This window comes from Natrix helvetica (genome assembly GCF_964273705.1).
Source record: "Natrix helvetica genome assembly, chromosome: 1".
NCBI classification, from domain to species: domain Eukaryota; kingdom Metazoa; phylum Chordata; class Lepidosauria; order Squamata; family Natricidae; genus Natrix; species Natrix helvetica.
The window spans coordinates 354,773,429-354,796,180 of record NC_138548.1 but is presented as its reverse complement, the minus strand read 5'-3'; the positions used below and the strand labels follow the sequence as shown (position 1 = coordinate 354,796,180).

Here is a 22,752-nt window from a genome sequence, read left to right as displayed (position 1 = left end):
GTAACCTGTCCAAATCCTCGGGGGCAACAGAGTCAAACTCCTCCCAGAGTGGCCTCACAAGACTCGCTGTTGACGGCTCGTCCGGTCCACTGAAGGGGGCCCATCCGCTCCGGATCTGAGCGACTTTGTCCTGCAGATATTCCCCAAACTCCTCTGCTCTTCCCTGCAGGGGTGCCCCCCGCGTCCTCTGTGATAGGAGGGAGCGGGTCACCCGAAACAGGGCGGCAGGGCGGTTATCGGCGGACGCAATAAGGGCGGCACAATGTCTACGTTTGGCCGTCCTTAATGCCACAAGGTAAGTCCGCAAGTAGGCTCTTACCTGTGCTCGATCAGATTCGGAGCGTGAGGACCTCCACCTGCTCTCTAGACGTCTCCTGTGGCGTTTCATCACCCTCAGCTCCTCGGTAAACCAAGGAGCCCGGGTGGATCGCTGCCGCAGGAGACGTCGCAAAGGCGCAACCCGGTCCAAGGCCCCAGCCGCCGCCCTATTCCAGGCGGCCGCTAGGTCCTCCGACCGGGAGCGGGTCAGGGCTATAGGTATTGGCCCAAGCTCCGTCTGGAATCTATCCGGTTCCATCAGGTGCCTGGGGCGGTACCAGCTTAGACAGTCTGGTTCCGCCTCCTCGCGGTGGGAGGTAGCGCCAGGGAAGTTCAGCCAGAGAGATGAGTGATCAGACCATGACAGGGGCGTGATGACTAAATCCCCCATTCCCAGATCACTCGTCCACTGCTCAGATACGAAAACAAGGTCCAGTGTGTGACCACCTTCGTGAGTGGGGCCCTGAACTAATTGGGTCAGTCCATGGCCGTCATGGAAGCCATGAACTCCCGAGCCACCTCAGAAGCCTCTCCCGTCGACGGCAAGTTGAAGTCCCCCATAACCAGAAGCTTGGGGGTCTCAACTGCCGTTTCCGAGATCAGCTCGAGGAGCTCGGGCAGGGCTGCTGATGCATAGCGAGGAGCCAAGTATACAATCAGCAAGCCCCACTGCCTCCCTGGGCCCCATTTCACACCAAGGGACTCACACCCGGGTATCTGAGGAACAGTGAACTCTCTCGGCTCCAAACATTCCCGAATAACTACCGCCACCCCACCACCCTTACCCAGGGCCCGGGGCTGATGAAATGCCCGGAAACCCGGTGGGCACATTTCCACGAGGGGCAAACCGCCCTCGTGGCCCAACCAGGTCTCCGTTATCCCTGCAAGGTCTAGCTCCCCCTCTGAGATCAACTCATTGATGAGGGGGGCCTTGTTAATCACAGACCTTGCATTGCAAAGCATCAGCCGCAGGCCCTGGCTCTGTAGCTCCTGACCACCCAGACTGCGGGGGTTGGTACAAACGACCGGGCGTAGCCAGCAGCCACGGTCTCCCAACCGACCTTGGGATCTTCTCCTGTCCTCGCATCCCCCTCTCCCCACGACCGTTGTAATAAAACAACCCTCCGTTGAAATGACCTTTTCTTCCCCCCCCCCCCACCTCATTCCCTTCCTTCCTGGACTCACCTGTTTGCCTGGCACTGGCTTCCCTCCCGGTCTGATGGACCCTCCCCCCCGCCCTGGAACCCCCTAAAAAAGAAGCAAAACATTTAATTAAAAAACCCCTTAGCTTCCGTTTCCTGCACGTGCCTACTCAGTCATATGCCCCCTCCCCCACGCCCACCAAACTGGTAGTGAACATTTTTGAAACCCACCACTGGACTCACAAATGATGTTGCCCAGTAAAGCAGAATATGTTGCACTGGTTATCACTGCATTAATAGGAGTCCCAGGGCTCATTGTTCACAACTTCCAAAATATTCATAGCCTGACTTGCACACTGGCTAATCTAAATTTGGCCTAACAAATCCTGGATGCAATAAACTAAGGCAAGTTAGGAAGCAATCCTTGGAAATGGGCAGCCTTTGATTATCTACTAAGCACAATCATGGCTGCAAAGAATTTTGAGACGTGCTTGCTTCAAACCTGACTGAAAGCTCACAGAAAGTGACATCAGATACCTAAAAAGTATTGACACAGAAAATTGCACACTATACATTTCTTTTCTACTTAAAAGAACTTCTGCCCTGGCTGCTAGACCTTCATGGGTTGAAAACTCTCCTTTTTGGGGCCACTGCCATAATCATCATGAGACTCCTCTGCTGCCTCCACCAGTGTACTTTCCCTTGTCCCAGTGGCCTGCAAAATCACCTCCCATTTCAATAGACCCCAAGTAAGGATGCCAGGCAAGCATCCCTCGTGATGTTCCAGGTATATAGAAAGTACAGAGACCATTCTAATAGCGCGTAGGTTGGGCAACATATGTAAATATATATAGCCCAAAAGGGGGAAATTGTGGGAAGCCCCACCCCACCCAAGAATGAAATATTTTGGGGACTATTAAAAGAGGTAGAATATTATAATTCTCCAAAGAAGAAATGGAGAAACACGTTCTTAGAGGCAGAAAGCAGCCCCCCTAATAGCCTACAGCAGATGCTCATTAAAAAAATCCTGGGCCAGGCTATCCACAAACAAAATACCTTCACCTCCAGGTGATGGGATTAAGAACAGGACATGACCTTAACCCAGGGATCCTCAAACTTTTTAAACGGGGCCACTTCACGGTCCTTTAGACTGTTGGGGGGCGGGTGGACCGACTGAGTTGGCATGGCTAGGTGGTCATATGACTGGGTGGGCATCTTCTCAACCCCAAGGAACTTACAATCAACAAGTCTCTCTCTGTGTCTCTCTCTGTGTCTCTCTCTCTCTGTCTCTCTCTCTCTCCCCACCTCTCTTTTTTTTCTTCAAGCTTAAAAATAATAATAATCAAAACATCAAAACAATGTGTGAACAGTGTGGCACATGAGTGTCATACATTCTAATACAAATAAAGCTAATCAAGTTAATCACAATTCTTGCATTCAATCCGCTTATGTATTTCTAATAATAATGCATGCTTATATGAGCTATGGAACATTGAGAGGCAAAAAATATATCACGGTAGGTAGGCTGTCTGGGGGACCTTTACCCTGAAGAATTGAAGCAGGCTGCCCAGGAAGTGCTTTATATGCCATCTTGAGTTCTTGAATGAAAAGGAAATCAATAAAAGTTTGGAGTTATTTTATTCCAGATTCCTCCATACAACAAATTCCAGAACCAAAAGCCATTATCCTCACCATCCATACCTTATTAAATCTGCATTAAATATAGCATTGCAGGTTATCTTTCTAAAAAGGTTAGTCTGGTGATCAGTTAGCCATGGGATTTGATGGGCTATTCTATTTTTGCCCCTCTTTTTTTTACAATTTTTTGGGGGGGAGGGTACATTTCTTCTACCATATATAGGCAATCAGGCCATCTTTCTTAGGCTCCATTTTCTATGCCCTGCTGCATATGTTTCTCTGTGTGACCTAATGGGAGACTTCGGTGCTAGCAAATTTACATAATTTACACCTGGCATTCAGCAGATATAAAATTTCCTCCTCCAAGAATGAAGCTTGGTGGTTGATGCTCTTGGATGCAGCCCTGGCCAGCAGGAGTGAAGCTCCTTCCCCTGGAGGGTCTGGCCTGATGCTGCTGCCATGCCCTAAAATCCTGGGAGCCTCAGAGTCATAAAGTTTTGGCATGTAGAGAGGTTTTGATCTCCACTGAGAATCACCCCTAAGAAAGCTGATTGTGTAATTCTGTAAAACCTTCATGAACGTTTATGGCTGGGCACATAGTTAATCTCCACAAGGTTAAGTAACATCACATTTCACTATTTCACTAGGCTCAGCTGCAAAGTCGGTTGCTAGAAGTCAAAAACTACTTGATAGCATTTAATAGTTTAAAACACGTTGCAAACGCCTTAGGTAGAAACTGGCTAAAGATATTTTTTTAATGCCTTCTATCTGGAGATGGTGCTTAAACAGGCAACACCTGTGCCTAGAAAGCGGATGCTACCTGTGGTTGAGCTTAAAGGAGTTAAAACCATCGAGTACTGTATTGCTAGAATGGTTGGAAAGCGACGGGAAGCGTAGAAGAAAAAGCCCAGTTCCCTTTTGAAAAAGCCACTGGGACAGCTGAACTTCCTCTTCCGGATCGCTCATGGGAGGAGAGTGGTGTGCAGAGCGGCTTTTGTGCTCTTCCCATGGTCGAAGCTGCAGCTGGAAGGTGAATTGAGGGCGGGTGGGAGGAGAGTCCTGGAAGCAGAGAAGCAACTGGGCTGAAGCATCTCAGCTGCTGCTGCTGCAGGTTCCTTCCCTCCCCGAATTTAAGCCCACTGGTGCTGCAGGCTGTGAAACTGGTGGCTGCAATTTTCCTCCTGGTGGGAAGATTGGAAAAGTCTCTTCCAAGTGAAGGTGGATTCTTTGGGAATGGCTTCCCTCCAGAGGTTGTGGGTGCTCCCATCACTGGAGGGCTTTAAGAGGAAGTTGGACAGCCATTTGATCAGGATGGAAGCCTGAACAGGGGATGGACTAGAAGACCTCCAAGGTCCCCCCAACTCAATTATTCTGTTACGGACCTGATGTTTTCTGGGCAACAAGGTCGGACTGATGTTCCTCTGGTCCAGTGGTTCTCAACCTTCCTAATGCCACGACCCTTTAATACAGTTCCTCATGTTATGGTGATCCCTAACTATAAAATTTCTTCTTCTTCTCCTCTCTTTCCTCCCTCTTCCCCTCTCTCCTACTCTTACTTTCCCTCCCTTACTTCTTCTGCTTTTACCCTTCCTTCCTTTCCCTCCTCCTCCTTCCTCCCTTCTTCTTCCCCTCTTTCCTCCCCTCCTCTCTTCTCCTCCTTACCCTCTCTCCTACTCTTAATTCCCCTCCCTACTACCTTACCCTTTCTTCCTTTCCCTCCTCCTTCCTCCCTTCTTCTTCCCCTCTCATTCCTCCCCTCCTCCTCTTCTCCTCCCTCTTACCCTCTCTCCTATTCTTACTTCCCCTCCTTTGCTTCATCTGCTTTACCCTTCCTTCCTTTCCCTCCTCCTCCTTCCTCCCTTCTTCCCCCCTTTCCTCCCCTCCTCCTCTCTTCTCCTTCTTACCCTCTCTCCTCCTCTTACTTCCCCTCCCTACTACCTTACCCTTTCTTCCTTTCCCTCCTTCTTCCTCCCTTCTTCTTCCCCTCTCATTCCTCCCGTCCTCCTCCTCCTCCCTCTTACCCTCTCCTACTCTTAATTCCCCTCCTTTGCTTCATCTGCTTTACCCTTCCTTCCTTTCCCTCTCCTCCTTCCTCCCTTCTTCTTCCCCTCTTTCCTCCCCTCTTCCTCTCTTCTCCTCCCTCTCATCCTCTCTCCTACTCTTAATTCCCCTCCCTTACTTCCTTTGCTTGTACCTTTTCTTTCTTTCCTTCCTCCCTTTTTCTTCCCCTCTTTCCTCCCCTCCTCTCTTCTCCTCCTTCTTACCCTCTCTCCTACTCTTACTTCCCCTCCTTTGCTTCATCTGCTTCACCCTTCCTTCCTTTCCCTCTCCTCCTTCCTCCCTTCTTCTTCCCCTCTTTCCTCCCCTCCTCTCTTCTCCTCCTTCTTACCCTCTCTCCTACTCTTACTTCCCCTCCTTTGCTTCATCTGCTTCACCCTTCCTTCCTTTCCCTCTCCTCCTTCCTCCCTTCTTCTTCCCCTCTTTCCTCCCCACCTCCTCTCTTCTCCTTGTTACCCGCTCTCCTACTCTTAATTCCCCTCCCTTAATTCCTCTGCTTTTACACTTTCTTCCTTTCCCTCCTCATCTTTCCTCCTTTCCATTGTTGCCCTTGCTTATTTACTTTCTGATGGGTTCTCAGGGTGGCATTTCAGGAAACCCAACTTTATATTTTCATTCATATCATTTTCTCTGTTACATTTTATAATTCCACTCATTTTTAAACTTGTTTACCTGCATTGCATTTTATTTTTGCTCTTTTCCTTTGTGCATGGTTTAGGGTACTTTTAGCAAGCAGGTTTTCATTGTGTGAATGGGGCCAATTCAGGCTCCTGAGCTTGGCTCTTGATGACAGGTCTGGTTGTGGATTTTGATATAGTTAAAAGTACCAGGCAGCGGCGTGGAAAACATAGCCGCGTGCATGCCCTGCACAATTACAGCCCGGAGCAGCACCTAAGCCCTTTCCTCCCTCGCAGGAACACTTTCCCGCCATTACGAAGTCTCCGAGGCTAATTGTACAGGGTGCGTGTGCGCACCTATGTTTTTTACAGTGTGGAGCTGTGCTTAACCCAGCTCTTTTTTAATTGAATGTTTTGACTGTTCAGGTATATTTATTTATAAAATGTATTGGCCACCAACCTTACCATGACATAACTGCGGGCGGTTTAGAGACATTAAAATACATACCCATTAAAGTTAAAGGAACAGATATAACTCTTTGCAATTTCAGTGGCCATTGCACCGTCTGACCTTGGATTGAATTTCCTTGAAATTCCACTCCTGGGGAAGTTAGCAACTTTCCTGAATGTTTTACACTTGTGCATAAAATCCGCCACTGTAGAATGATGAGTTTCCAATTGTTTGGAAATGGTATTTTAAACCTTCCCAAATTGGTGGGTAGCAACAATTCCTTTTCTAAGATCATTGCCGATTCTTTATTCTTTGGCACTGTATTAATACACAACTCAATGTTGGAGACTAGGAAACTCCTACAACTTTGGCTTATATAGATGTAGTCATACTTGCTGATGATCAATTGATCAAGGGCATTTTATTAGCATTACTTGGCTGCTACTTCACCTCTTTATACTATGGAACGACTGAGGAATTTCCTAATGGTGAAAACAAGTAACCAGCAGAATAGCTTGCCCTCAGAAATTGTGGTACTCCACCACTGGAGGTTTTTCAGAAGAGACTAGAGAGCCACTTATCTGAAATGTCACATGCTCCTGTGGTGACGTCATCATGCTTGGAGTTGAGGAACGGGAGCTCTCCTGACCTCTAACTCTAACTTCTTCGTTTGGGCTCATTTTTGAGCGCTGTGGATCCTGGGGGGACCAACAGATTAAGGGGGAAACTCTGAAGACACTGGGGTGATAAGGCAAATCCTCCCAGCGGTAGGAGAAACCCACTAAACGGACGAGGAACTATCCTGCCACTTCGTCAGGACTGGAGCAATGGCGACCGCATAAGAAGGAAGCAGAAAGCAGTTGAAATTGAGACATCTGTTACTATTATTAACAACCCAAAGAAGAGAAGGACAACGTGTAACTGGCAGAGAGGGTGAGCTGGAAAGAAGGAGGCTCAGGGAAGGAGATTTTTCAGATTTTTGCCGAAAAGCTGTGAGAGCAGAATTACTGAGTTGGAATTGACGGCGTAAATAACTTGAACTAAATTGGCCAGAGGGAGAACGAAAACCCGGCATGGACAACAGGAGTAGGACATAGTAACTGCTGAGAAGACATGTAAAGCACAAAAGGATTGTTTAACATTCGGGTTGGTTGTTGACTTGTTGACTTTTTTCTTCTTGCTCTTTTGAAATGATTAGAGGGCTTCGTTACCCACCCACCCTCTGTTTTTCTTTGTTGCTTGTTGCATTAACTGATTGACACTAACAGTGATACTGAACAGAGGGTGACACCTAGTGGATCAAAAATTTGAACCCTGCGATCTGATGCAAAAAACCTTACCCGTGACATAAGCTGATATATATGCATAGAGAGAAACTTATCACTAGAATTGAATACCCATATAATTGATACAATTGAGAGACATCTATTTGTATAAGATAACAGTGTGATATATAACTCTAGGATATATAATAATTAAGGATCAAAATAGAATGGAAAAATACATAAGAATGTGTAGATATTGAAACGTGATATCAAGGAAGGTTAATTATTGCTAAATATTGAGATATATAATTATTGATAATATTGATATTGCTGATAAAGTAGAAGTAAAGTAGAATTTATATGCAATTGTGGACAAGGATAAATAGGGGGATAAGAATGGCAACTTCAGCAAAGTTAGTAAAAAAAACCACACCTAATACGATTTCGGCAACACCCCCCTCCTCAAATCAAAGATCAATTGAGAGCGCATTGGGGCTGGAGAAAGGCGGAACGATGGCAGGAACAACGGGACCAACACCAACAATGCAGAGTATGCAATTGATGCTCCAGATGATACATGAGAAACTGATGAAAAACCAAGAAGTGACGGCTACAAATCATGAAGAGAGAAGGAGGAATCATGAAGAAATGAAAAATGAAATGGGAGAATTGAAAGGAAATATTAAAACCGTGGATGACGAAATTGAAAGGATACAGAATGCCTTAGCAATCAACGAACAGAAAATCCAGAACGTCGAAACAAAAATAGAACAAACAGATCAGAAGATGGAAAAAATGGAGCTGGAATATAGACAAGTGAATAAAGAACTAGATTTATCAATAATTCGACTTGAAAATGAAAAAGCTGCATTCTATTTAAGATTCCAAAACATACCGGAAGAGAAGGAGGAAGACCTGAAAGGAAAAATGAATGGAATCTTCACTGAAATTCTACAGAGAAAAGAACAAGAGTTGAGAGGGGATATTGATGAAGCTTACCGTGTGCATACTAATTATGCCAGAAGACATAGGCTCCCGAGAAAAATGCATGTAAGATTTGCCAAAAAAACAACTAGAGATGAAGTATTAAAAAAAACCAGAGCAGGGATGATTACGAACCAGGGAAAAGAGTTGATCACGCTTAAACAGATTCCACGGAGAATTCGTGAACGATGTAGACAATACCAATTTTTAACAAATCAGTTAAATAAAAACAGAATAATGTACAGATGGTTGGTATCAGAAGGGGTACTGGTGTCTTGGCAAGGAAAAAGGTATAAGATAGAGAATATAGAAGAAGCGCAAGAATTCTATGAGAAATACTGCACAGGGGAAGAAGAACAAGGAAGTAAAGAGGACCTAGAAAGTAGAAGTCAAGAGGAAGAAACATCAGAAGACAAGTAAAGAAACAGGAAAGAAGAACAGAGGCAAGAAAGAGAGAGAGCAGAAAAGGAGGGCGCGAGAGGGAAAAGTCAGATACAAACTAGAAGCAACAAAAAATACCCCATCTAAAGATGGACTAGGAAATAATTATTTCAACAAACTTGAATGGACTGAACGCACCAAAAAAAAGAGTGCAGATATTTAACAAACTTAAGAAACTGAAGGTAGATATAATCTGCATACAGGAAGTGCATATTAAAAGGGAATGTAAGAACTTACTGGAAAACAAAAAACTAGGGAAATTATACGGCACTAGCAGAAAAAAAAAGAGGGATAGCAACCTATATAAAGGAAAAAATAAATTCCAAAGAAGTCTACTCTGATGAAGAAGGCAGGATACTAATGATTGAATTAGAGACAACAGAAAAACCGATATTATTAATAGTCATATATGCACCAAATCAGAAACGAGGAATTCTATAGGAAACTACACAACAAAATAAATGAATTAGAATATGAAAATATTTGCTTAATTGGGGATTATAATGCAATAGTGGATAAAAAAATGGACTATGAAAGCAAAAAGAAAAATAAAACAAAAAAAATACGCTATCCAAATCCTTTTTTGAGATGGCAATGGAATATAAATTACACGATATTTGGAGAGAAAGGCACAAAACAAGAAAGCAATATACCTTTTATTCGAACCCCCATCAGTCCCTATCAAGAATTAACATGGCTTGGATTTCATCTGGTCTATGCAATCAAGTAGACGAAATTGAAATAGAAGCAAATGAGTGGGCAGATCACAATCCAATAAAATTAAGATGGAAAGGTCAAAGAAGAAGAAAAATATGGATGATGAATTCAAATATTATAAATGAAATAGAATACACTCAAATGCTGGAGAAAGAATTAAAACAATTTTTAGAATAAATAAAAAAGAGGATACCTCAATTCAAAATTTCTGGGACACTATGAAAGCATACATAAGAGGCCTTACGATTGCCTACATGGCGAAAAAAACTAGAAAACAAAAAGAGCAACAAGAATGTATGCAAAAGGAACTTATGGAAGCCGAAGATGAACTCCAGAAAGACCCAAAGAATAAAATTAAAAAAGAAAAAAGAGAGATAATTAAACATAAGATCAACTTAATAAATCAAAAGGAATTAGCGCAGAAAATTAAAGTGGCCAGACAAAATTACTTTGAACAAGCCAACAAACCTGGACAATGGCTGGCATACAGACTGAAGAATGAAAGAGAAAAAAGGATGATATATCAATTAAAAGATGATGAGGGAAGAATTCAATACAAAGCAGAAGAAAAGAAGAATATTATTCATAAATACTTTACAAAACTATACGCACAAGATAGTATGGAGGAAAACAAATAAAGCATTATTTAAACAAGAAAAGATAACACCAATCTCAAAAGAGCAAAAGGAGGCGATAAACAGGCCAATAACATTAGCTGAAGTGGAATTAGTCTTGAAAAACCAGAAAAATAATAAAACCCCAAGACCAGATGGAATATCGGTGGAGCTATACAAATGTAATAAAATAATATTGGAAGAGTTAGGAGAGGAAATGTTTAATGAAGTTTTAGGAAAAGCCAAGATACCTGAATCATGGACAGAAGCAATAATATCGCTGATCCCAAAAGAAGAAACCAGCCTACAAGAAATTCAAAACTACAGGCCAATTTCATTACTAAACTCCGATTATAAAATATTTCCAGCAATTATGGCAGGAAGAATTAAACAGGTTTTAAATGAACGAATCCACCGAGACCAAAACGGATTTTTACCTCACAGACACATTAGAAATAATACGAGAATCATCCTAGATATAATAGAGTACTACGAGGCGCATCCAGAAAAACAAATGATACTGGTTTTCCTTGATGCACAAAAAGCATTTGACAACGTAATCTGGAAATTTATAATAACACTATTGGATGAGATGGAATTCGGAGAAAAATTTATTAAAATGATAGAAGGATTTTATAACAATCAGACAGCCAAAGTTCTGATGAATGGAGAATTAACAGAGAAGATTGAAATAAAAAAGGAGTCAGACAGGGATGCCTCCTCTCTCCTTTGCTGTTTATATTGACTTTGGAAATTTTATTAAATGAAATTCGGAAGGACCAGGGAATAAAAGGTTTAAGACTCAAAAATGAAGAATATAAGGCCTGAGCCTATGCCAATGACTTAGTATTTGTTCTAGAGGACCCATTGGAATCCAGTCTGAAATTAATTCAAAAATTAGAAGAATATGGCGAAGTGGCAGGACTAAAGATCAATAAAAACAAAACAAAAATGATAACCAAGAACATGACAAAAAAGCAAGAAGAGGAACTGGAAGTAACAACCAGAATGCAAATAACTAAGAAAGTGAAATATTTGGGGATCTGGGTGTCAGCAAATTGTTCCACAATTAAAGATGATAACTATAATAAATAAGTGATACAAATAAAGAAAGAGTTAGAAAATTGGAAAAATATTCAACTATCACTCATGGGACGTATAGCGACAATTAAAATGAATATTTTACCAAGAATCTTATTCCTGTTGCAAGCTGCACCCATTAATCCGGGTAAAAAATTCTTTCAAGAATTAAACAAAATAACCGCTAGGTTTATTTGGCAGGGACGAAAAGTGAGGATTAAACTAAAGTCAATGCAAGACAGCAAGGAGAGGGGAGGTTTAGCATTACCAAATTGGGAGCTATACGCATCAGCAGTATCAATAACATGGGTGAAGGATTGGATAGAGCTAAAGAATAAAAGAATTTTGACCTTGGAAGGCCATGATTTGCAAGCAGGCTGGCATAGATTCCTATGGGATGATAAAAATAAAACACACAAATACTTTCAAAATCATTTAATTAGAAGAGCGTTATTGCAAAAAATGGCTCAAAATAAAAAAAACCCACTATGTGAAAATTCCGAATTGGCTATCACCGACAGAAAGGACGACCCATCCAAATTTTATAGATTTGAACAAAATGCTAAGATATAGAGACTTAATTGATAGACAGGGAAACTTAAAAACAATTGAAGAATTGGCAGAACAGAACATGAAAGTTGACTGGCTAACTTACCTTCAAATCAAAACTAAATACAATAAAGATATCAAATTATATGACATCGAAACAGAACCACACAAATTGGATAAAATTATTCAAAGCTCAGATAGAAAGATGATAGGGAGAATATATAAATTTCTCCTGAAGTATAAAATGGAAGAGGAAATTGTGAAAGAACAAATGATAAAATAGGCGCAGAACTTTGGATATAATATTGAATTAGACAAATGGGAAAAATTTTGGGGAACAAACTTAAAAATGACACTCTCAGTTGCATACAAGGAAAACCAATACAAAATGTTTTATAGATGGCACCTGGCACCAACAAGGTTAGCTAAAATATCAACAAATACCTCCCCAAAATGTTGGAAATGCGAATCGATACACAGAACGTATTACCATTTATGGTGGACCTGTGAGGAGGCCAGAAAATTTTGGAAAAATATCAAAAATTGGCTGGAGGCAATAACGGGGGTTAAAATAGAATGGAAACCTACATTTTTTTTATTAGGAATAATGTCTGCGAAATACAAAAAAGAAATCCAGTATTTAATACTACATATAATTGGGAGATCACTTCCGGTCCCTGAAGGTGACGGATGTTCGCGTCCGCTGCTCGTCTTCTCGGTGGGTTCCCCTTAAGCTTAGGGGGAGCACAGGGAGCCTTGGAGGGGGCCCCTACCATAGGGCGGCTTGTTGGGACCCCCTGAATCGGCGGCAGCTGCAGGGGGGTCTCCAGCTTCGCCCCAGGAGCCGGGGAATGTGGGGGGTACGCAACAGCGCGCCTTCGCCGAGCAGAGCCTGGAAGGAAACAACTAATCGGATGTTACAGCTGAAATGCAGTGAGGTGGGAAGCTTCCCTCAATCTCCTTTTTAACTACTTAATTGATGAACAGCAGCCTCTTTTAAACTCTGGTTTCAATCTTTTGAAGTGTTAAGACTGGAGGGGGGAGGTTTCAACCCCCCCTCGGAAAAGCGGCAATTGGAAAATCTCTCTCTCTCGGAAGAGAGAGAGAGAGAGAGTTAAAAGTTACTTTCTCTTCCTTTAAGCAATGGGAGGATGACTTCTTGCTACAATTGCAAAGGAGGATTGCTGAGTTGATTCTTTTAAACTACTTTATGGAAACTTTGGACGTTGCTTTCTGATCTCCTGTGAAGGCGGAGCCAAGATGGCCAACTTCCTCCTTCTTCTTACACTTATGAATGAAATTTCCCTTTTGAAAGAATTTCTGGCTTTGTACTATATCACACCCTAGAGATCTCCAGGAGCCTCTCCTTGCACGTATTTCCCTTGGATTTGGAACATTGATTTATATCACCTGGCTTGGAGCTGTATAGAGACCTACGCTCTCCTCTGGACTTGCTTGCCTTGTGACTTCTCCCGGTTATGTCTTTCCACAGACGCAATTTCTTTGTGCAGACTTATAGCTATCTCTGAACCTAATATGGGTCCTAAAAAATTACCACCTGGTAAGCCGTCTTCGGCCCCAACATCTTCTACGTCCAGCCCGGTTACTCAAAAGACACCATTGGCTTCATTTTTACAACCTAAAGCGACTGAAGAAAGCTCAAAGGAACTATCTGTTGATCAAATGTTTCAAACTCTCTTAAAGGGACAGGACGAACTGAAAAAACAATTGGCAGACTTAAGTGATCAGCTCAGAGAAACGCAACAACAAACAACACAAAATAAACAGAGAATAGGGGTGCTGGAGGAGGGCGCGACTGGGTTGAGGGAAGAGGTTAAGACAATCCAGAAGGGGAATGTAGAATTTGAAAACCATATGATAAAGGTGGAATTTGAGAGAATGTCTTTTTTTCTTAGATTTCAAAACTTGCCAGAAACAGAGAATGAAGATCTCAAGGAGATTATGACCACAATTTTAGCAGAATATATTAAAAGAGACAGCTATGGTGGGATTAATTCAGCATATGCTAGAACACACAACGTGCCAAGGGAAGTACATGTTAAATTTCTTAGAAAGACCACAAGAGATGAGGTCTTAGTAGCTCAAAGGGTGGGACCACTAAAATATAAAGACAAAGAAATAACTATTCTTAAACAGATTCCAAAGAAAGTAAGAGATAAGAGATAAGAGGAAGAAATACTCCTCTTTAGCAAAGAAATTATATAACAATGGAATCTGGTTTAAATGGTTGTTGCCAGAAGGAATGCTGATTTTCTGGGAGGGCAGTAGAATTAGAATTAATACAGTTGCGGAGACAGAGGCCTTCATTAAAAAAAATAGTGCCCTCCTAGATCAAACGGGATAGTACACAAGATGTGAAGGAGGGAGGGGCCGTGGCTCTGCCAGCAGACAGGGGGGAGGATGCAACACTTAGAAGACTCAGATCACAAAAATGAGTTGAAACATTATTGCAATTGTTGTTATAATGTAACTTTTGGAAGTGATACAAAAGATGATTGAATATATTGATGAGTGAATGTAAAAACAAAAAGCTACCATTGTTTATTCAAATTTTGATGTTTTTTCTCTTCTTTTTTGTTAAAGTTGTGAGATTCGGGGGGATTTCTACCTCCCGCGTGATGTAGCTGTCAAAATTTTCTATACCTATTTACCTTTTTCCCTAAAACATTTGTAAAAAACCAATAAAAAATTTACAATAAAAAAAAATACTACATATAATTACGGCGGCAAGGATTGCTTTTGCCCAGAAATGGAAAAACAAACTAACTCCAAGTAAAGATGAAATAATAAGAAAGGTTATGGACTGTGCTGAAATGGACAAACTAACTAAAGAAATTCAGGGAAAAGAAGAATCAGAATTCTACCAGATATGGGATAAATGGTATAGGTGGATGGAGGAAAGAAACAAGAATCAATGAAGGAATGTAACAAAACTCAAAAATAATAGTTATGAGTAAAATAAGAAAGTTAAGAATGGTGAAACTCAAATGAAATACAATTGAATGGTGAGCGCTATCGATTGATAACTGCTATTAGAAAGAACAGGAAGCTCCTGTTTGTATTGCATTGTATAAATGTGTTGTACGTCTAAGTTTTGTGTGTGTGTATTTTATATGTTTGTTAATAATATTGAAAAAATAATAATAATAGAAGACCTGCAAGATCCTTTCCAATTCTGTTATATTCTTCTGTTCTGTTGCAATGATATTTATGATAACCTGATAAGTATAACCATAGAAATGAAAGAGGATGTACTTTCTTTTTCACTTGACTGTATTTGAAAACAACCCTTTGCACTACTAAGAATTTGTGGTTAACCCAGTCAACAAGTGAATTTCATCACTGAATGGATATTCAAACTTGGATCTAAGTCACCAACTTTTCGGACCTCAGGGACCAGGGATAAATTCATAATTTTAAATCCCGCAGACCAGTAATATGATTTTTAAAAAAAGATAAATAGTATTTAGTGCAATATTAAAAAATGCCAATATCTTTTCTGCAGGTCACCAAAATTTTCCCATTGATCACTAGTGGTCCACGGACAACCGGTTGGTGACTGCTGATCTAGGTAGTCTTCCATGTGTTAAATGAATCATAATAAATATAGATGTCAACTCATAAACCTTATTGGAGCATGTTTGCTTATTCACTGTAACGTAAACCTTTTTTTTTTCATCATCTGAAACCATTTTATGGAACATTAAATATGCTTTTGTTTTAATCTTATAGACAAAAGAGGAAGGCAATAAGAGCACTCTGGACAACTGAGGATAACAGCAAAGCAAGTCAGTCCAGAAATCAAAATATTTTCCATTTCCATTACAGCCACACAATTCTTCACCTTTCTCGGCAAGTGAGAGAGAAATGAGATAGGGCAGACAGTGTTGCAGGCCTCACTCTGGGAGGAAGAAAGCAGCTTGAATCAAAGCACAACTAAGCAAGGTACCATCCATATTTTTGACCTCCTCAAGAATATAAGTTGTGAAAAAGCTCCATGGACATTCCTGTTGTGGCAAATACACATCTTGCAAATCACAGCTGATTATGCCTGAGAGGATCCAGACTGGAGAAATGCCATACAAATACTTTGAATCTAGCAAAATCTTTAGTCAGAACAACTCCATTGTGTTCCATGGAAGGACCCACACAGGAAAGATTCCCTACAAGTGCTCCCAGTGCAGTAAATGCTTTAGCGAGCAATGCAACATGGGCTCACATCAATGAGAAACCCTTTGAATGTCCTATCTGTGGGAAAGGTTTCAGTAACAATTCCAGCCTGGTGAAACACCAGAGGACTCACACAGGAGAGAAACCCTTTAAATGCCCTATCTGTGGGAAAAGTTTCAGTCAGAATTTCACCCTAGTTCGACACCAGAGGACTCACACAGGAGAGAAACCCTTTAAATGTCCTATCTGTGGGAAATGTTTCAGTCAGAATTCCACACTGATTCAACATCAGAGGATTCACACAGGAGAGAAACCCTTTAAATGTCCTGACTGTGGGAAAAGTTTCAGTCAGAATTCCAACCTCATTGGCCACCAGAGGATTCACACAGGAGAAAAACCATTTGAATGCCCTGATTGTGAGAAACGTTTCAATCAGAATTCCAGCCTGATTCAACACCAGAGGATTCACACAGCAGTGAAACCCTTTAAATGTCTTGACTGTGGGAAAAGTTTCAATTATAATTCCAGTCTGATTCAACATAGGAGGATTCACACAGGAGTGAAACCCTTTAAATGTCCTGACTGTGGGAAAAGTTTCAGTCATAATTCCAGTCTGGTTAAACACCAGAGGACTCACACAGGAGAGAAACCCTTTGAATGTCCTGACTGTGGGAAAAGTTTCAGTCAGAATTCCAGTCTGGTTAAACACCAGAGGACTCACACAGGAGAGAAACCCTTTGAATGTCCTGACTGTGGGAAAAGTTACAGTCAGAATTCCCATCTGGTGACACACCAGAGGACTCACACAGGAGAGAAACCCTTTGAATGTCCTGATTGTGGGAAATGTTTCGCTCAGTATTCGAGCCTGTTTCAACACCAGAGGACTCACACAGGAGAGAAACCCTTTGAATGTCCTGACTGTGGGAAAAGTTACAGTCAGAATTCCAGTCTGGTGACACACCAGAGGACTCACACAGGAGAGAAACCCTTTGAATGTCCTTATTGTGGGAAATGTTTCGCTCAGCATTCGAGCCTGTTTCAACACCAGAGGACTCACACGGGAGAGAAACCCTTTGAATGTCCTGATTGTGGGAAAAGTTTCAATTATAATTCCAGACTGCTTCAACATAGAAGGATTCACACAGGAGTGAAACCCTTTAAATGTCCTCAGTGTGGAAGAAGTTTTAATCAGAATTCCAGTCTGGTTAAACACCAGAGGATTCACACAGGAGAGAAACCCTTTGAATGTCCTGATTGTGGCAAATGTTTCGGTCAGAATTCCACACTGATTCAACACCAGAGGACTCACACAGGAGAGAAACCCTTTGAATGTCCTGATTGTGGGAAATATTTCGCTCAGCATTCGAGCCTGTTTCAACACCAGAGGACTCACACAGGAGAGAAACCCTTTGAATGTCCTGATTGTGGGAAAAGTTTCAATTATAATTCCAGTCTGCTTCAACATAGAAGGATTCACACAGGAGTGAAACCCTTTAAATGTCCTGACTGTGGGAGAGGTTTTAGTCAGAATTCCAGTCTGGTTAAACACCAGAGGATTCACACAGGAGAGAAACCCTTTGAATGTCCTGATTGTGGGATAGGTTTCAATCAGAATTCCAGCCTGGTTCGACACCAGAGGACTCACACAGGAGAGAAACCCTTTGAATGTCCTGATTGTGGGAAATGTTTCGGTCAGAATTCCACACTGATTCAACACCAGAGGACTCACGCAGGAGAGAACCCTTTTAAATGTCCTGATTGTGGGAAATGTTTCTGTCAGAATTCCACACTGATTCAACACCAGAGGACTCACACAGAAGAGAACACCTTTAAATGTCCTGATTGTGGGAAATGTTTCGGTCACAATTCCACACTGATTCAACACCAGAGAACTCACACAGGAGAGAAACCATTTGAATGTCCTATCTGTGGGAAAGGTTTCAGTCACAATTCCAACCTCGTAGAACACCAGAGGACTCACACAGGAGAGAAACCCTTTGAATGTCCTGACTGTGGGAAAAGTTTCACTCAGAATTCCACACTGATTCAACACCAGAGGACTCACACAGGAGAGAAGCCCTTTGAATGTCCTGACTGTGGGAAAAGTTTCAGTCAGAATTCCAATCTCATTGGCCACCTGAGGATTCACTCAGGAGAGAAACCCTTTGAATGTCCTGATTGTGGGAAATGTTTCTCTCAGCATTCCAGCCTGTTTCAACACCAGAGGACTCACACAGGAGAGAAACCCTTTGAATGTCCCTATTGTGAGAAATGTTTCAGTCAGAATTCCAGTCTTGTTAAACACCAGAGGATTCACACAGGAGAGAAACCCTTTGAATGTCCTGATTGTGAGATAAGTTTCAATCAGAATTCCACACTGATTCAACACCAGAGGACTCACACAGGGGAGAAACCATACAAGTGTCCATACTGTGGGAAAGAACTCAGTAGTAGGGTTAACCTTCTAAATCATGTGCTTATGCACACAGGGGAGAAACCATTTTAGTGCCCCGAGTGCGGACGGCGCTTCAGGAAACATTCCACCCTTATTGCACATAGGAAAATCCACATGATGCCCAAAGTGATAAGTGTAGAGAAGAATTGAATTTGTCCATTGTAAGTCCAGCTGAGAAATTGACTGTTTAAATTGATTAAATTAAATAGAATTTGTCTGATTTTTTAAGGCAAATATGTAATGGGATTAGATGGGGAAGAGGAAAGAAAAAGTTGGAACATATTACTTTGATAATGGCTATCTGACCTTCAGCATAAGAAGTTGCTGGATACTTATTTTTGTAGAAATTGGGTAATTATGTAAATATTTTGGGGAGTGTTCTTTGCATTTTTGTGATGGTAGATGATAGATTATTGTTAAGAGATTGTGGTTCTCCATATAAGGAGAAAGCGAGAGGAGAAGGGAAGTAGAGGGAGTTTAACATTCTTTTCCTAACAGTCCCAGAAATTCAGTGCACCAAGCATGTCTGCTCAGATTGTGTCAAGCCTGAGGCACGCAAGTGGAAGAAAGCACGTGAATAGCAAATATTGGGGGAATTTGGGGCAGTGAAAAAAGCAGTGTATAATTTCAGATGTAAAGGCTGTTCTGACCTGCAGGTGACCTTTGTTAGGGATGTAACCCTAGGCTTGGCTTGGCAATGTATGTAAGCCATGATTGTAACAAATGTATCTGTTACTTTAAATGCTAAAGCTATGTAATTAGAGCATCCCAAAAAGAGCTATTATTAAAAAAAATATCCTAAGTTAAGAACAGTTCTGCCAGGATAATAAATGGATTGTGCACCACTAGGAAATCCTGTGTTTGCTTGGTAAAAAAAAAATCACAGAAGACAGCAGTGGCAAAAGAGTCCCATTGAGAACCCGTTTTAAAGCATATACCACCAATGGAATGTAATCTGGGGAGAGAAGGAATATGTAGCAACTGATATGTTTCAATCTAATTGCTTCTTATGGCCTTTGAAACATGAAGGTTGTTAAGTAAGTAAGCTCTCCGTTAGGAGAGCAAGTATCCAGAGAAGCATAATGTGAGTGGTATGGAAGTATACGCACAAACCAGCATACAGAGACACTGAATAGTATAAAAATATAGTAGTTTACTATGTAGAAATATAGAGGTATTCAGAGTCCGGTTAACAGTCCAAGTCATACACGGTTCAGTAATTCAGTTATCAAAATGGTCAGTCTAGCACACAAAATATAGCTAGCAATAGCAAACCACAGTACCTCACAATACACCGATCAGCGTCTAACAAATAGAGAGCTAACAGCCATTCTGGCTCCTTCTTATGGCTGCTTGAGGTAACAAACCATTTTATAAACCATCCTTGCTTACCACTTACTACTCAACCTTCAAAATTACACTGGAAAAGTTGACTTACAAATGTTGCTCAAAGTTGTGGTTATTTGCGGATGGCCATGGCTTGTAATTACGATAGTTGCTGTGTCCCACAGTCATGGAATCGCCATTGGGAACCTCCACAATTGGCTTCCCACAAACAAAATTGACAGGAAGTTGCAAATCACACTCATGGTACATTGCACTAAACCAGTGGTCGGCAAGCCGCAGCTCGCGAGCCACATGCAGCTCTTTACACACTTTAATGCGGCTCTTCTGTGTGCCGGGCCCGCTCCCCTCCCTCCTCGGGTGGCTGCCAATGTTCCCTCTAAGCTGCGCAGATAACAAGGAAACGCCGCGCAGAAGTTTTAAAATGTGAGTGAAAATATCCCCCCTCCCTCCCTTCTCTCTGTCTGCACCAAACTCTCTCTTCCATGATTGGTGAAATCAAGGAAGATTCTGCCCGGATACCAATGACGTTGCAGAATGGAGAATTCCCATTGGTCCTATGGGGCTTCATTGGTTCCTGGGAAAACATGATTCGCTGGTTGTAGCCTGCTTTTCTCTGCATATCCGGGGTTTCTAAGGCATTGCATCATCTGAAGCCCGTTCTGGACTGGGCAATCTTTCTGCGATCCCTTCGCTTTGGGGAGAGAGGGAACCAACGTGGAATTGGACTGTCTGAGCCAAAGGGGTCCACGGGATCTTGAGACTGGACTTTTGAGCAGTACCAATTCTTTCCACTCTTTCTTTTCCCTTTCTGTCCTTCTTCTATCTTCCTTTCCTTTTCATTTTTTTCCTTTCATTTCTCCTTTCCTTTCCTTTTTCCTTTCCTTCTTTTCCATTTCCTTTCCTTTTTCCTTTCCTTCTTTTCCATTTTCTTCCTTTCTCCTTTCCTTTCTCTTTTCCTTTCCTTTCTCTTTTCCTTTCCTTTCGCCTTTCCTTTCTCTTTTCCTTTCCTTTCCTTTTTCCTTTCTCTTTTCCTTTACTTCTTTTCCATTTCCTTTCCTTTCTCTTTTCCTTTCCTTTCCTTTTTCCTTTCCTTCTTTGCCATTTCCTTTCCTTTTTCCTTTCTCTTTTACTTTCCTTTCTTCTTTCCCATTTCCTTTCCTTTTTCCTTTCCTTTCCTTTCCTTCTTTGCCATTTCCTTTCCTTTCTCCTTTCCTTTCTCTTTTCCTTTTGTTTCTCTTTTCCCTTCTTTTTTCTTTTACCTTCCCTTTCCCTCCCTTCTTCATCCTTACCTTTCTACTTTCCCATTTCCTTTCCTTTTTCCTTCTTTTCCATTTCCATGGCCATCATGGAGGGGGGGGGGAATGTGACATGGAGGGGCAGAAATGTGACATGAGGGGAGAAATGTGACATTGTGGGATTGACATAAAAAGGGTTGATGTGAAAAGGGGTGTGTGGACATAAAATTGCGGAATATCGTAATCTAGGAGCCAGCAAAATAAGTTAGTGGCCAGGTTCTGAGGTCAATATATAACAGTACCAGTGAGGATTATTTGAGTGTGTTTTCACATACTTTTATATGTACTTTTTTAGTTGTATCTTGATTTTTATTTCATTTTATGTTGTCCTTTTTTACTTTTATTCAACTTGACTGCAGAGCCAGTGCAATGTGTGCATGCCTGTTTTATTACTTTTACTTCTTGCCTACTGTTTGGGTGTATCCATCAAGGTGGAGAACCCTGCTTAAAATATCCATGATGAGCCCCACTAATTTTATAATACTATTTACACACACATACAATACAATACAATAGCAGAGTTGGAAGGGACCTTGGAGGTCTTCTAGTCCAACCGCCTGCCTAGGCAGGAAACCCTATACCATTTCAGACAAATAGCTATCCAACATCTTCTTAAAGACTTCCAGTGTTGGGGCATTCACAACTTCTGGAGGCAAGCTGTTCCACTGATTAATTGTTCTCACTGTCAGGAAATTTCTCCTCAGTTCTAAGTTGCTTCTCTCCTTGATTAGTTTCCACCCATTGCTTCTTGTTCTACCCTCAGGTGCTTTGGAGAATAGTTTGACTCCCTCTTCTTTGTGGCAACCTCTGAGATATTGGAATAATGCTATCATGTCTCCCCTAGTCCTTCTTTCTCTTAAGCTAAACATACCCAGTTCCTGCAACCGTTCTTCATATGTTTTAGTCTCCAGTCCCCTAATCATCTTTGTTGCTCTTCTCTGCACTCTTTCTAGATGTAAGATGCCATATATGCGTCATCCACAGATAAATACCAGTGCGTCATCCACAGATCCCCCATAACAGTGCGTCATCCACAGATAAATACCAGTGCGTCATCCACAGATAAATAACAGTGTACCATCCTATGTATTTTCGGTTTTAAAAATGTGGCTCTCAAAATAAATTTCAATCGTGGTTTTGGCGAGATTTGGCTCAGTTGAAAAAAAAGGTTGCCCACCACTGCACTAAACAGAACATGGTGATTCACTTAATGACCACAGCGCAACAACACTGAAAAAAATGATGACTGTTTTTCATATGACCATTGCAGCATCCCCATGCTTGGGAAAACACCCATATTTATGATGGAGTCATGTGATTCTCTTTTTGTGACCTTCTGACCTGCAACGTCAACAGGGAAGACAGATTTGTTTAACAACCATGTGACTAACAACTGCAATGATTTATTAAACAACTCTGGCAAGAAAAGTCATCAAATGAAGCAAAACTCACAGCAGATGTCTCACTTAGCAACAGTGAAATTTTGGGCTCAATTGTAGTAAGTCGAGGACTACCTATATTTACATAAAGCATCAGAGTTGGAAGGGACCTTAGAGGACTTCTATTCCAACCCTTCCTGCTCAAGGCAGG

The 22,752-nt window shown here is 41.7% G+C and overlaps 2 protein-coding genes across 2 annotated transcripts in view; both read left to right on the top strand.

Annotated features, from left to right (window-relative positions):
• The window catches only part of LOC309381939 (uncharacterized protein), a gene marked incomplete at its 3' end in the record, with an annotated part of 62,584 nt that extends 40,352 nt beyond the window's left edge, over positions 1-22,232 (top strand). The window contains exons 3-4 of the mRNA XM_081933281.1: positions 15,768-17,153; positions 22,147-22,232. Of these exons, the coding sequence (XP_081789407.1) occupies positions 16,031-17,153; positions 22,147-22,232 (1,209 nt within the window). The 5' untranslated portion in view covers positions 15,768-16,030. The remainder of the gene's footprint in view (positions 1-15,767; positions 17,154-22,146) is intronic.
• The window catches only part of LOC309384261 (uncharacterized protein), a 38,555-nt gene continuing 19,910 nt past the window's right edge, over positions 4,108-22,752 (top strand). The window contains exon 1 of the mRNA XM_081937534.1: positions 4,108-4,128. The gene's annotated coding sequence lies outside the window, so the exon portion shown is untranslated. The remainder of the gene's footprint in view (positions 4,129-22,752) is intronic.